Here is a 16,155-nt window from a genome sequence, read left to right on the forward strand (position 1 = left end):
GCAGTTTCTGTCTGCAGTTGCAACACAATTAAGATTATCTACACTGACAAGCTTTGTTTGTTTTGATTGCTGTAAATACATCGTACCTACATGATAGTCCAATCGGTCAATCACTGTAATAGGCAATAAACTGAGTTGACACTAATTAATCAAGGATTAATTACTGAGAACATCTTGTTAATTTGCGTGAAAGGTGTTTACAACTGTACATAAATACCTTGCATCATCGATGTACATCATTATCCTCACAATGTTACGATACGTAACCTCAGACAAGAAGCGAAAGCGTGACGACAGCCAGTCGACTGATGCAGATCAGTAGAGCGGAACTGCCAAACCCTCAAAGTCAAGACGATCATTTTGTAAGTCGTGGCTAACGACTTTCACTTGGTTGACATACAATGAAGATTTGCAGATTTTATTGTTTTCAGTAGCTAGTCGTATATTGAATCTTGATTGACCGCCATTTTGCTTTCTCGGACGATCGATATCAATTTTTTTAAGGTCAATAATTAAGTACAGATGAAAAAAGTATTCAAATAACTATTGCTCTCAACGATATTTTAGTATTTGTGATTAAATTATCTGTCTTGTTTTAAAAAAATCTTTAGTTTAAAAAAAACCCTTTTCCCATGCGGTCACGTGATAACCAAATATGGGATAATAGTCTCGATCCAAATGTTACAACGCGTACACTTGAGCAGACTCATGAATATAACTCATGAATATTAATTAGACCGTTTACTACGTTCACAGATCGTTATTATAACAGAAACAAACGTATGTTTTCCAAGTATATCTAAATTGATATTATTTGTTATTAATTGTCCAGTGAATTAAACAATTTAAATTGAAACAATTCATAATTCATCATATTATGAATACGTAAACTTGTAATGTGTGTCAAAAGTCGTACTAACATACGCTATTTGAAGGGGATGTGGCCTAAATGCAAATGTCCGATTGGGATTTTAAATTTTCCGGACCCCTGCCCCTAACAGTATAGTATTTAGATTAGATCATGATATTGCCAGTTGATATCACATCAACACAGCTTGACATTTGGTGCTATTCTGTGAGGTACATTGAGCCCTGTGTTTGCTTTTGATGCAGTCTGTTAACCCGCTGGATGCCAAGTTATTTTACTGCTGCACATTTTCCAAAGATCTGAAAAGTTACCTTGGCGTAAATGATGAAAAGTGATTTTCCTCTATGACGTCAAGACGACAGAATGGTTACACATATACAAAGAAAAGGGGGCATAACTCTGCTATACTTACCACTAGTTCATTGTAACTCAGGTCACTTGGTGAGAATTTAATGTGGATAAGGACAATTATATACATGCATGATTTTTGTTCATGAGGAACCAAACTATTCCAACAGAAAGATTGATATCGAAACTGTATACGTAAGGTATAAAACAAAACATAAAAAAGGAAGTTATAGTGAAATGTATGGCCCTATCTAACAGATAAAGTAGTCTTTAGATTCCAAAATTCTCCTGATTGTGTAAGTGTCATTTGACTTATGTTGCACTATTATTAATGGATCACAGCCTTATCATCTAATGTAATGAATAACTAAAAGAAAGGATGATCATGGCTGGTTTTATGTCTTTGACGACGTTGGAGAAAGACAACATTGGTAATTTGATTAATATATATATATCACCTTATTTTCATTCATGGTATAGAAAATCTCAATGTGTAAAATGGAATTATATGCTTTTTCGACACTACATAAAATGACTGTTTTTACCATGTACATAATGTCTTGAATAGATAAACAATTAGATAATTTTACCATGTCTCTTAATTGGACAAGACATGCACCTGTTTGGCATCAATATTACATGATCAAATAGCCAAAAGAATATTTCAAAACAAACAAAATTATTTTCAATATTGGACATGTATTTGTTTATCATTATGTGATTATTTCTCTTCATCTTGTCTCAGATTAATTTACTTAATTCATTTTGCTTGATTTCATCTAGACACTTTGTATTGGTGATAAGGACCATTTGCCAAGTTTTTGAAATTCAAGGAGTGTATCGCAGCTGAGTTTGAAATATATGTGCTGTAATCGGCATCTCATAATGGGCATACACGAGATGTGATTTTGTAAACACTGTCCAATATGGCACAAAGTTCACTTCAGTGTACATTTATGCGTATTTTCCAAAACAATAAAACAGTTATAGTGTACCAATTTTTTGGAATGATCATTGGTGATTGATAAAAAAACAAATACCTGTGATTACTAAAATGCTATTTTTGAAATTCATTTAACTGAGTAAATATCGAAAGTTATGATTTCAAGACATACTGTAGGTGAGGTGAAATTAGGTTGAACGTCGCGTCTAGATTATTGCACTTATAGCGACATGCATGCACGTGTGTGCATGTGGCTGCTTGTACTAGTCCAGACTGAGGCTGATTTATAGTGCCAGCAGTTTAACAAGAATACCCCACTCAGACACAGTATATTGACTTTGAGCCGACCAGTCTTTGTTTTAGCCCCTTAATGCCGAGCGCCAGACAGGGTAACAACAAGTACCATCTTTTAACGTCTTTTAATTTGATGCAGCTGGGGATCGAACTCCTGACCTTCCGCTCTCCAGGCAGACGCTCTACCACTAGACCACGGAGGCGGTTAGACATACTGTAAATAACACTGTGAACGGTGATTTAGTAATGTGTAAAAAATGGCGACATTTACCATATGCCTAATTTTCAGAGGTGATTTTTAGTAAGTTTGCTTTGGCTAGCATAGACCCGGGAATTTGCCACAGAATTCAAAACTATGAAGTGTATTTGTGTATGTATTTTGATGTATGTTGAATTTTTTTCCACTTCAAAGTGAGGGTTGAACAGGAGGGACATGTATGTCCCTCTTGCATCCAGGGGGTTAAACATAAAGAAAAGATGATAACAGTGGTGGGTATTTGGAAGTCAAGGCTGCAACTTCAGGCACTAAGGAGGACTGTTGAAGTATTGCTTGGAGAGTATTTCCCTTGTTAAATCATTTGGTTGTCTTGTATAGAAGGGAATTAACATACAAACATGTGTATAAAGATTGCTTGTCACAGATTCAAAAATCACTGTCTTGTAAGTCAATTTATTGAAATCTAAGTGGATACTACATCACTCATCACTTCTGCTATCAGCACATAGCATATTTTTCAGGGTAGAATAGATTTAAATCAGTTTTGTGTTCATTTACTATTTTAATGTATCCATTGGTAGACCCTGCTGATCCAGTGTCTATTGAACCTGAAGTGTATCCATTTGTAACCCCTGCTGATCCAGTGTCTATTGAACCTGAAGTGTATCCATTTGTAACCCCTGCTGATCCAGTGTCTATTGAACCTGAAGTGTATCCATTTGTAACTCCTGCTGATCCAGTGTCTATTGAAACTGAAGTGTATCCATTTGTAGACCCTGCTGATCCAGTGTCTATTGAACCTGGAGGTTTATCCATTTGTAAACCCTGCTGATCCAGTGTCTATAGAACCTCAGAAGTATCCATTTGTAAACCCTGCTGATCCAGTGTCTGTTGAACCTGAAAAGTATCCATTTGTAAACCCTGCTGATCCAGTGTCTGTTGAACCTGAAGTGTATCCATTTGTAACCCCTGCTGATCCAGTGTCTATTGAACCTGAAGAGTATCCATTTGTAAACCCTGCTGATCCAGTGTCTATTGAACCTGAGGTTTATCCATTTGTAACCCCTGCTGATCCAGTGTCTATTGAACCTGAAGTGTATCCATTTGTAGACCCTGCTGATCCAGTGTCTATTGAACCTGAGGTTTATCCATTTGTAAACCCTGCTGATCCAGTGTCTATTGAACCTGAAGTGTATCCATTTGTAAACCCTGCTGATCCAGTGTCTATTGAACCTGAAGTGTATCCATTTGTAGACCCTGCTGATCCAGTGTCTATTGAACCTGAAAGTATCCATTTGTAAACCCTGCTGATCCACTGTCTATTGAACCTGAAGTGTATCCATTTGTAAACCCTGCTGATCCAGTGTCTATTGAACCTGAAGTGTATCCATTTGTAAACCCTGCTGATCCAGTGTCTATTGAACCTGAAGTGTATCCATTTGTAAACCCTGCTGATCCAGTGTCTATTGAACCTGAAGTGTATCCATTTGTAAACCCTGCTGATCCAGTGTCTATTGAACGTGATTTTTTTCCTTTTGTAAACCCTGCTGATCCAGTGTCTATTGAACCTGAAGTGTATCCATTTGTAAACCCTGCTGATCCAGTGTCTATTGAACCTGAAGTGTATCCATTTGTAGACCCTGCTGATCCAGTGTCTATTGAACCTGAGGTTTATCCATTTGTAAACCCTGCTGATCCAGTGTCTATTGAACCTGAAGTGTATCCATTTGTAACCCCTGCTGATCCAGTGTCTATTGAACCTGAAGTGTATCCATTTGTAACCCCTGCTGATCCAGTGTCTATTGAACCTGAGGTTTATCCATTTGTAACCCCTGCTGATCCAGTGTCTATTGAACCTGAAGTGTATCCATTTGTAAACCCTGCTGATCCAGTGTCTATTGAACCTGAACTGTATCCATTTGTAACCCCTACTGACCCAGTGTCTATTGAACCTGAGGTTTATCCATTTGTAACCCCTGCTGATCCAGTGTCTATTGAACCTGAAGTGTATGCATTTGTAAACCCTGCTGATCCAGTGTCTATTGAACCTGAGGTTTATCCATTTGTAACCCCTTCTGATCCAGTGTCTATTGAACCTGAAGTGTATGCATTTGTAAACCCTGCTGATCCAGTGTCTATTGAACCTGAAGAGTATCCATTTGTAAACCCTGCTGATCCAGTGTCTATTGAACCTGAAGAGTATCCATTTGTAAACCCTGCTGATCCAGTGTCTATTGAACCTGAAGTGTATCCATTTGTAAACCCTGCTGATCCAGTGTCTATTGAACCTGAAGTGTATCCATTTGTAAACCCTGCTGATCCAGTGTCTATTGAACCTGAAGTGTATCCATTTGTAAACCCTGCTGATCCAGTGTCTATTGAACCTGAAGTGTATACATTTGTAGATCCTGCTGATCCAGTGTCTATTGAACTTGAAGTGTATCCATTTGTAAACCCTGCTGATCCAGTGTCTATTGAACCTGAAGTGTATGCATTTGTAAACCCTGCTGATCCAGTGTCTATTGAACCTGAAGAGTATCCATTTGTAAACCCTGCTGATCCAGTGTCTATTGACCCTGAAGTGTATCCATTTGTAACCCCTGCTGATCCAGTGTCTATTGAACCTGAAGAGTATCCATTTGTAAACCCTGCTGATCCAGTGTCTATAGAACCTGAAATGTATCCATTTGTAAACCCTGCTGATCCAGTGTCTATTGAACCTGAAGTGTATCCATTTGTAAACCCTGCTGATCCAGTGTCTATTGAAACTGAAGTGTATCCATTTGTAAACCCTGCTGATCCAGTGTCTATAGAACCTGAAATGTATCCATTTGTAAACCCTGCTGATCCAGTGTCTATTGAACCTGAAGAGTATCCATTTGTAAACCCTGCTGATCCAGTGTCTATTGAACCTGAGGTTTATCCATTTGTAAACCCTGCTGATCCAGTGTCTATTGAACCTGAAGTGTATCCATTTGTAGACCCTGCTGATCCAGTGTCTATTGAACCTGAAGAGTATCCATTTGTAAACCCTGCTGATCCAGTGTCTATTGAACCTGAAGTGTATACATTTGTAGATCCTGCTGATCCAGTGTCTATTGAACTTGAAGTGTATGCATTTGTAAACCCTGCTGATCCAGTGTCTATTGAACCTGAAGTCTATACATTTGTAAACCCTGCTGATCCAGTGTCTATTGAACCTGAAGAGTATACATTTGTAAACCCTGCTGATCCAGTGTCTATTGAACCTGAAGAGTATGCATTTGTAAACCCTGCTGATCCAGTGTCTATTGAACCTGAAGAGTATGCATTTGTAAACCCTGCTGATCCAGTGTCTATTGAACCTGAAGAGTATACATTTGTAAACCCTGCTGATCCAGTGTCTATTGAACCTGAAGAGTATGCATTTGTAAACCCTGCTGATCCAGTGTCTATTGAACCTGAAGAGTATGCATTTGTAAACCCTGCTGATCCAGTGTCTATTGAACCTGAAGTGTATCCATTTGTAACCCCTGCTGATCCAGTGTCTATTGAACCTGAAGAGTATACATTTGTAAACCCGTACCAGTTACTTGGATAACTCGGCACAGTTTCATTAGAATTCCAAAACCAGTTAGAAAATGTGCAAACTGGTGTTTGTTTTCCTAGTTTACCAGTAATATTATTAATAATAATTTTTGAAACTGTCAGTAATTACATTTTCACAATCTGACATATTCACAATAAAATAAGTTGTAAAAAGACACTAAATCTAGAGTTTGTAACAGTCTGTCAATGACATAAGAAATAAGTTTGTAACAGTCTGTCAGTGATATAAAAAATAAGCTGATTTTGAAACTGAAAATAATGCAATGAATGTCACTCGGGAATCATTGTGGATTGAATAGTTCTGTGTGGACAGGGATACCTGGCACTGTAGATGTTTTGCCAGGTGTACCTGGCACTGTAGATGTTTTGACAGGTGTACCTTGCACTGTAGATGTTTTGACAGGCGTACCCAATTCTAAAATAATATTGTACAAAAAAGGAAATATTCTTATTATTATTCAATGTACATCTTTATACTTGAGGCAGTGAAACCCCTGCAGCCATATGTCCTGTCTCAAATTCTCTCTGAGTCACTCTGGCTCCTTGCATTTGGCTCCTAAAATATTTATGCTAGGAGTCACTTGGCTCCCCGGTAAAAAACAAACTTAGAGGCTGTGTTCTGTTCGAGGCTTTGTGGTTGTCCCACATGGCAGGTTGATAAAGGTAACATTATGTAACACTGTCCACACAATGCTGACTACAGGGACCCATCCCTGCCAGGGCAGCTCGCCCCAGGGGTCCAATCTGCAGGGCATCTCTCCTCACATCCAGCTCAGCAGCCCTACAACATTGTTATTCAAGGCTTAGGACCCCCAGGCGGCCCAACAGATACATGTAATTGTGGCTAGAGATTCATTTGGTTATTACAGCGATGGTAATTATGGCTAATTGCTTTTGTCACTGTGTTTTGATTACTACCTGACATCCCTATTTCTTATATTATATTAGGATACCTCATCAAAAGCAACACTATTTATGAAGGGAGGAGAAACTGCACAACTAAGAATTCTGTAAATATAGGATTGAGGTTTTTCTAAGTAACTGCTCTTCTGGCAAAATTGTTTCATGAACCATGGAATTAAGTCATAGATTTTCAAGATGTAAGTAGACAGTTCCTAGAAACTGAGATGAGTGGTGGTGTCCGGCTTGGATGCATATGTACTGCTGCTGGGGCCTGGAACTGTAGCCAGCACAACTATTCTGTGTATTTCATGCTCTACTCACCACAACAAGTATTGCAGAGGGAATGTCCAATTTATTTGAAATATATGGATGTGACTGCTGTTTCAAGTCATGATAATTTCCTGAAGTGTCTCAAGAAACAACCAAAATTAGAGAGGACACATGTAAACATGGCCATTTAATCTGTGGCGGGATATAAAGAAATAAGAATTACAAACAATCGTAAGTTTTTGAAGTTGTTGGTTTATTGCATGAAGGTTTGTTTGTATCACTTTCCCCCCTCCCTGTCTCTGTCCAGTTGTCAACTATGTTTGATGGGGCCATGGCAGGTGGGCAGTTCATCACTCAACATGGATGGCTCATAATCTTTTTGGAAGACTTAAAATTGCCTCTACCCTGTTTCATTTATGGACAGGACCATATGCAAAGAATGCTTTGTGGACTGATCCAACTAAGGGTGTGAGGCAGGTGTGGAGGCGTAGACTCCTTCCTGCCAGCAGGGCTGATGGCCAGATGTGGTGGAGACTGATACAAGCTTTCTGTCTGTGTAATGGTTCTGACAGCAGGGTAGACTGTGTTGATGCACACATATGTAGTGTATCAGGTCAACAGGAGATCAGCTTCATCATCAGAATACCGCTCAAAAAAAATACTTCAAAATAATACGCACATTGTTCTGAACTGGACTAATGTATCTACCTTGTGAAATATCCCTATCATATTTGGAGAAGACAGTACGAAACACTCCTCAGAGTAAAGATAAATTTAGGGATCCTGTTGGAAAAAGAACACTTTCTATTCACACAGAGGATTCCTTTAACTTTGGGCACATTACTTGGGGAGAACAGTAATGTATTCTTTCCCTGAAAGTTGTGTTAGATATGTCCGTATGTATACAGTGTTGTAAGGGTGTGTCAGTGTATGTGCACAGTGTTGTCAGTGTGTCAGTGTATGTGCACCGTGTTGTCAGTGTGTCAGTATATGTATCCAGTGTTGTGAGGGTGTGTCAGTATATGTACACGGTGTTGTGAGTGTGTCAGTATATGTATACAGTGTTGTGAGGGTGGGTCAGTATTTGTGTACAGTGTTGTTAGGGTGTGTCAGTATATGTATACAGTGTTGTGAGTGTGTCAGTATATGTACACAGTGTTGTGAGTGTGTCAGTATATGTACACAGTGTTGTGAGTGTGTCAGTATATGTATACAGTGTTGAGAGGGTGTGTCAGTATATGTATACAGTGTTGTGAGGGTGTGTCAGTATATGTACACAGTGTTTTGAGTGTGTCAGTATATGTATACAGAGTTGTGAGTGTGTCAGTATATGTGCACAGTGTTGTGAATGTGTCAGTATATGTATACAGTGTTGTGAGTGTGTCAGTATATGTATACAGTGTTGTTAGTGTGTCAGTATATGTTCACAGTGTTGTGAGTGTGTCAGTATATGTATACAGTGTTGTGAGTGTGTCAGTATATGTATACAGTGTTGTGAGTGTGTCAGTATATGTATACAGTGTTGTGAGTGTGTCAGTATATGTATACAGTGTTGTGAGTGTGTCAGTATATGTTCACAGTGTTGTGAGGGTGTGTCAGTATATGTACACAGTGTTGTCAGTATATGTACACAGTGTTGTCAGTATATGTACACAGTGTTGTAAGGGTGTGTCAGTATATGTACACAGTGTTGTGAAGGTGTGTCAGTATATGTACCCAGTGTTGTGAAGGTGTGTCAGTATATGTACCCAGTGTTGTGAAGGTGTGTCAGTATATGTATACAGTGTTGTGAGGGTGTGTCAGTATTTGTGTACAGTGTTGTGAGGGTGTGTCAGTATATGTACCCAGTGTTGTGAGGGTGTGTCAGTATATGTTCACAGTGTTGTGAGGGTGTGTCAGTATATGTTCACAGTGTTGTGAGGGTGTGTCAGCATATGTATACAGTGTTGTGAGTGTGTCAGTATATGTACACAGTGTTGTGAGTGTGTCAGTATATGTATACAGTGTTGTGAGTGTGTCAGTATATGTATACAGTGTTGTGAAGGTGTGTCAGTATATGTATACAGTGTTGTGAGTGTGTCAGTATATGTACACAGTGTTGTCAGTATATGTACACAGTGTTGTGAGTGTGTCAGTATATGTACACAGTGTTGTGAGTGTGTCAGTATATGTACCCAGTGTTGTGAGGGTGTGTCAGTATACGTTCACAGTGTTGTGAGGGTGTGTCAGTATATGTTCACAGTGTTGTGAGGGTGTGTCAATATATGTTCACAGTGTTGTGAGGGTGTGTCAGTATATGTTCACAGTGTTGTGAGGGTGTGTCAGTATATGTACACAGTGTTGTCAGTATATGTACACAGTGTTGTCAGTATATGTACACAGTGTTGTAAGGGTGTGTCAGAATATGTACACAGTGTTGTGAAGGTGTGTCAGTATATGTACCCAGTGTTGTGAGGGTGTGTCAGTATATGTTCACAGTGTTGTGAGGGTGTGTCAGTATATGTTCACAGTGTTGTGAGGGTGTGTCAGTATATGTTCACAGTGTTGTGAGGGTGTGTCAGTATATGTACACAGTGTTGTCAGTATATGTACACAGTGTTGTCAGTATATGTACACAGTGTTGTGAAGGTGTGTCAGTATATGTACCCAGTGTTGTGAAGGTGTGTCAGTATATGTACACAGTGTTGTCAGTGTGTCAGTATATGTACACAGTCTTGTGAGGGTGTGTCAGTATATGCAGACAGTGATGTTGTTTGTCAGTATATGCAGTTTTCTTAAGGTGTGTCAGTATGTGCAGACAGTGTTGTGAGGGTGTGTCAGTATATGCAGTGTTGTGAGGGGGTGCCAGTATATGCAGACAGTGTTGTATATGAGTAGTTAGAAGTGGCTATTAACACATTTGCACTAAATAGTTTTGGTTGTATATTATACGATATGGCTTTCATAACCCATTGGAACTGTATACATTCAATATCTGAACATTATTGGAGGGTTTTGGTGATAATTTTGACATTCAAGACCTTAACCCTAAATGTTGGTGTAATCATGAGATGACAACACTTTAACCATGGCATATCATTTGCATACAAATGATTTTATTTATAGCCCTAAGACATTCAGTTACATGTTCAGTAATTTTCGCCATGAAACAAATGATAATAACAGTAATGAAAAACATTAGAAATGTGTGAAAAAGACCCACTTTATTCATGACAATATATGATGTACATTTTTGTGACCAATATTCATCGCCATCTTCGTCAGACACATTTAAGTGTCCATTCAGCATGTAGCAGGACCAAGATTCTGCTGGTGTGAACAGTGTCTTTCTGGGGATACTGGGGAAACCAGGGTTGGACATAGTGACTCTCTATGAGCCTATTTGGGAGGGGGATTTGTTGAAGATCAGACAGAATGAATCGGAAGATGAGCCAATTGGCCTTCAAAGGAAGGTTTGGTTGGATCTCATGTAAGGGTTTGGCAGATGCATAGTTGAAAGTTCACATGACCTCACCCACAATTATTCCCATGTTAAGGTCAACGGCATAGGGTGTGTCGCAGGTTTAGCACAAACAGTGATGTGACAAAACACTGCTTTGATCTTCATGATTCAAACCAGCCAAATCTAAGCATATATGCCACTGATACTCCTTCCTGTTCTGTTGCTTGGTTCAAAATGTTTCTGTTCAAATTATATCCAGAAAATTCTGCCCTCGTCCAAAGACCCTAAAGGCTCACAAAAATATCTCTCGTCACTTGATGGTTCTTGCTTAGGGACTTGGTGATAATCCTACTGTTTGAAATTTGAGGTCGTCATATTAATTTTGATACCTCTTATTTAAAGTTTGACAGTGACATATTTTAAATGCATGTTTCTGATTGGTCAAAATGAAATTGAAATCCAGTAACTATTTCATTCAATGTCTCAAAATTAACATGCATTTTCAAACGAAAAATGTATAAAAACATTTATATACGGATAGACTATGCACCAAACATATGACAATGCCTGCCGATAAACCAGTAGAATTGTTTAAATTAGTTATCATAACAACAGTATATGAAACATGATGAAATCTATTTCAGATCACACACCATTACACGAATGACTGTGTCAGAGCCACACGATCATAGCTCATAAAAAAGAGCAGTCTCTCCGACACTTTGTGTTGTAAAATGTTGTTAAACTAATCTTACACGTGTCTGTTTTCAGCAATACTACAGGGTGGTTCTGTTGGCAGTAAGGTTGAGTTAGAAGGCTCAATTCCATAGTAAATCATCATGTTTCTGGTGTACATAGTTATAGATCAGGGTTGTCCTGACTTCATGCAACTTGTAAATAGCACTGTCACCGTGAACAACTTTTTGGCAGCCATGGTCAATGAAGAGTAACGAAAATAGGTTAGTTTAGCCATGTCAAAGTTGGAAGTGGAGTGATAGTCATTTTGAATACCAGCATGTATTAATGTATGCTACTGGGGAGTTATTTAAAACCTTCTGGTACATAAACACAACTTGATAAATACTACTTCATAATAAGTAAAATAACTGTGATGTAACAAGTTATTTGAGATATGTATTAGTTCTGCATTTTGTGTCACTATTTCTGTAGCCAGCAGCCTTTCACCTCTAAAATAAAATGAAAAATGTCTTAAAGCTAGTAACGTGTGAGGAATTCAGTGATGTATGTATTGCAGCTGAGTATGAAATGTGATACATTGTAAAAGGTGTCTCATGACCGGCATGTGAGAAGATTTTGTGAACATTATCCAATGTGATGGAGAGTTCAATTTCAATTAGGTTTATTTCGTAAGTGTAGGCCATCGGCCCATAGTTACATTTGTATTACAATGGATGTGATGTACACAGCTGTTATTGTTGTGACAATAATGTACTACGAAGTGACATCGCTTGATAGATATAGATAGCTAGACGTTCAATTAATTTACAATCAGTTGTAGACATAATGATATTAAATTTTTGTATGGTCGGATAGTCATAAAATGTTTGTGGTAAGTGATCCATGCGTAGCTTGTTATTACCGGAGCAAACTAACAAAAAATGATACTCGTCCTCCACATACCCAGCATGTCAAACACAACATAGTCTTCTGTTACGTGGGATATCAGCATATCTCCCAGTTTCAACACACGGCTGATGCGAAAAACATCTAAACCGAGCTAGCGCCACTCTCAATTTACTGACGGTCACACAGCTAAGATACAACTCTGTACCAAACGATACCTTGAATAGAGAATACGAGAAAGATTTACTACCCTTTACCAGAAGACTATGCCAATCATGTTCATAACTACATTTCAGACGCGACATAAATTCTGTCAAAAACGAATGAGGATGACTTATACACTTTTTCCCATACAGAGCCAAAACCCAAACGGAACAATAAAGATTTACATTTTGATGCCCAATTAATTTTACCATTACTTTCTGCCTGAAGCATCATATAATAACATTTCTTTGGAAAGCGACAATCGGACATACTCAATAACCTTATCCAATAACCAATAACTCTTTTGTATGCATAAATATATAATGGATACCGCCCACATTCACCTCGAACCATGTTGTTGGGTGTTGACGATTTGACACCTAGAAAGCGCTTGCATGCCAATGTATGTATAGTTTCCATTCATCATTCTGGTGTAGACCCCAGACTTCGGAACCATAGAGCAAAATTGGAACTATTTTCATATCGAAGAGGATGTATTTTTATCAATGACTTAAAAATTCCAAAATTGCTTATTTCCCCTGTAGACCAGCATTTGACAAATGACTTGACCAGGACAGGCTTCTCGTAAAAGTAACGCCCAAATATTTATAGGAGGACACACACTCCAACTTTAGACCTTTATAGTATCAAATCTCTTTTCTTGACAACACTCCGCCTTTCTTAAAAACAACCACCTTGGTTTTATCCAAATTGACATCTAGATCATAATCATTACAATATTTTTCTAGAAATTCAATACTCTTCTTAAGTCCACCTATAGTATCTGCGATTAAAATAATATTGTCTGCAAATAATAACAGGAATATCTCTGAAATATCAGGATGAAGTTGTATTCCTGGTCCAGAATTCTTTTCAACTTCAGCAGCTAGTTCCGTTAATAAACATCGAGAATAAAAGGGGGCTTAACACACAACCCTGATGTACTCCTCTTGGACACTGAAACATTTCAGAAAATGTATGTTTAAATTTAACACTGGCCTTAACAGCTGTATAAATAGACCGTATAGCTTTTATCATTTTGCCAGCGACACCTTTATTAGTTAGTACTGACCATAATTTCATCCGGTTTACACTGTCGAAGGCTTTTGCAAAATCGACAAACAAACCATATACCCTACCCTTACGCTTACTAATATATCTCTGGATAATACACTGTAATATAAAGATATTATCTATGGTGGAGTAATCATGACGAAAACGAGCCTGGGACTCTGCAATTTTACCATAGACCTCACACCAAGACGTAACCCTTCTGTTCAAAATAGAAACATACAACTTACTCAGTGCACTAAGGACTGATATACCCCTTGGATGGGGAATGGATGTCTCCTCGCTTATGTATCGGAACAATAATTCCCAAAGACCAAGATTCAGGAAAGTATGCATGATGGAGAGTTAACTTCGGCACATTAGAAATCTAAAACATGCTAAAACATGCTAAACGATTCTGGGGTGTCTGGAGACATTTCAGATAATCATTGGTGATTACATGTGATCACAATTTATTGAATTTTCCAAGTAAATATCTGATAGAGTTAAAAACATACACAGAATAATGCTATAAATGGTGATTTAGTAAAATGACCAGAATAGCTATATTAACAAGGATCCTAGTTTGCTTTGCCTAAAATGGATGATATCACAAAACAGAAAATTATTCGCAGAATTCAAAACTCTGAAGTGTATTTGTGTACATGATGTATGAGCATCATTCGACTCTTGTTCAAAATATGTTTAATTCAAGGCCTCAGTAAAGCTTTTAAAAAGTTTTGTAGTTGACATGTGGAGGACATTTCCAAATTTGAGGCATCTGAGTCAAAAAGGGTGTCCGATGCAATTCCCTATTTTGACTTGTACCATATGCTCCTGTAGGTTTTTTTAGGTGAACTATTGATTTGCCTTTGCATGTAGGGCTGGAATGAGTCCAAATTTACTACCCGGGTACCCACCTCCCTATTACCCAACCCTACCCAGGTACCCACTGTAGGTCTCAAGAGATACAAAATGTCCGATTGGGAATTTTTTTTTACCACAGCACATGCAACGTGTTTAGATACATGTATTAAATGATCTGGTCATGCATACACTAAAGTTGATTTTAGTTATATCTTAATTCAACAATATGAAAAGTCAGAAGGAATGGGTGCATAGTAAGAAAGAAATGTGAACATTAGTGACTTGTAATGTAACTACAGAGTTCTAGATATGTCACATGACTAACCACGGGTCAGGATAGTCCTATGGGTACCCGGGTCCTACGCAGGGTACCCGAGTTAACTGTCCCAGCCCTATTTGCATGTGTTTGTGACGGGTGCTACCAGAGGGTCAGTTTATGCTCACTTTTTCGCAAACACCTGGCATCATCATTATTTGATAGTGATTCATTAACACATTCTCATGATACAGTCAAAATTGTAAAATTGACAAAACATTTCTTGTGGCTTTGGAAAGGGTTGTGTTACTGTTACTATTATATGTGTCAGTATATGAACAGTATTGAACACACTGTGTGTCATGTTTTCAGGTGGCTCAAATTATGACCAGATCCTAGCTCCAAGTAACCACAAACAAACCCCAACATGAAATGCAGCAGTGTCCTTGCTCTAACAGTCATTCTGGCTATATGTATGTTTGGTGTTGCTGCCAAGAAGAGGAAGAACAAGAAAGGTGAGCACACAGCTACACATTTCACTTGAACATGACGTTTGGTACCTCATGAACACATCTGACTTGGCCAGGGTGACTTGTACAACCTGAACACATCTCACATCTGTTACCTGAACACATCTCACTGAAACAGGGAGGTTAGTGCCACCTGAACACATCACTGAAACAGGGAGGTTAGTGCCACTTGAACATATCTTACTGAAACAGGGAGGTTAGTGCCACCTGAACACATCACTGAAACAGGGAGGTTAGTGCCACCTGAAAACGTCACTGAAACAGGGAGGTTAGTGCCACCTGAACACATCTCACTGAAACAGGGAGGTTAGTGCCACCTGAACACATCTTACTGAAACAGGGAGGTTAGTGCCACCTGAACACATCTTACTGAAACAAGGAGGTTAGTGCCACCTGAACACATCTCACTGAAACAGGGAGGTTAGTGCCACCTGAACACATCACTGAAACAGGGAGGTTAGTGCCACCTGAACACGTCACTGAAACAAGGAGGTTAGTGCCACCTGAACATATCTCAACGAAACAGGGAGGTTATTGCCACCTGAACACGTCACTGAAACAGGGAGGTTAGTGCCACCTGAACATATCTCAACGAAACAGGGAGGTTAGTGCCACCTAAACACATCTTACTGAAACAGGGAGGTTAGTGCCACCTGAACACATCTCACTGAAACAGGGAGGTTAGTGCCTCCAGAACACATCTTACTGAAACAGGGAGGTTAGTGCCACCTGAACACATCTCACTGAAACAAGGAGGTTAGTGCCACCTGAACACATCTTACTGAAACAGG

At 38.8% G+C, this 16,155-nt stretch overlaps 2 protein-coding genes across 8 annotated transcripts in view; both read left to right on the forward strand.

Annotated features, from left to right (window-relative positions):
• The window catches only part of LOC139473397 (fibroblast growth factor receptor 1-like), a 122,117-nt gene that overhangs the window by 71,554 nt on the left and 34,408 nt on the right, over positions 1-16,155 (forward strand). For 5 of the 7 annotated variants that reach the window (XM_071255965.1, XM_071255963.1, XM_071255964.1 and 2 more), the window contains one exon: positions 15,207-15,349. In XM_071255965.1, the coding sequence (XP_071112066.1) occupies positions 15,262-15,349 (88 nt within the window). In that variant the 5' untranslated portion in view covers positions 15,207-15,261. Of the gene's footprint in view, positions 1-7,085; positions 7,133-11,750; positions 11,833-15,206; positions 15,350-16,155 lie in introns of those variants that run through there. The other 2 variants (XM_071255969.1, XM_071255968.1) reach the window with 2 other exon arrangements.
• On the forward strand, positions 2,931-6,250 carry LOC139473312 (histone-lysine N-methyltransferase 2D-like). The gene is made up of 3 exons (XM_071255839.1): positions 2,931-2,942; positions 3,444-3,957; positions 4,308-6,250. Exons 1-3 carry the CDS (start codon positions 2,931-2,933, stop codon positions 6,248-6,250), a joined length of 2,469 nt encoding a protein of 822 aa, XP_071111940.1.

Source organism: Haliotis cracherodii, unplaced genomic scaffold, assembly GCF_022045235.1.
Source record: "Haliotis cracherodii isolate W230 unplaced genomic scaffold, xgHalCrac1.p SCAF_28, whole genome shotgun sequence".
Lineage (NCBI taxonomy): Eukaryota > Metazoa > Mollusca > Gastropoda > Lepetellida > Haliotidae > Haliotis > Haliotis cracherodii.

Excerpts from the sequence above, each read along its gene's own strand:
- LOC139473312 (XM_071255839.1), top strand. Across the intron at positions 3,958-4,307 it reads AGTGTCTATTGAACCTGAAA|ACCCTGCTGATCCAGTGTCT; the intron begins GTATCCATTTGT and ends ATCCATTTGTAG.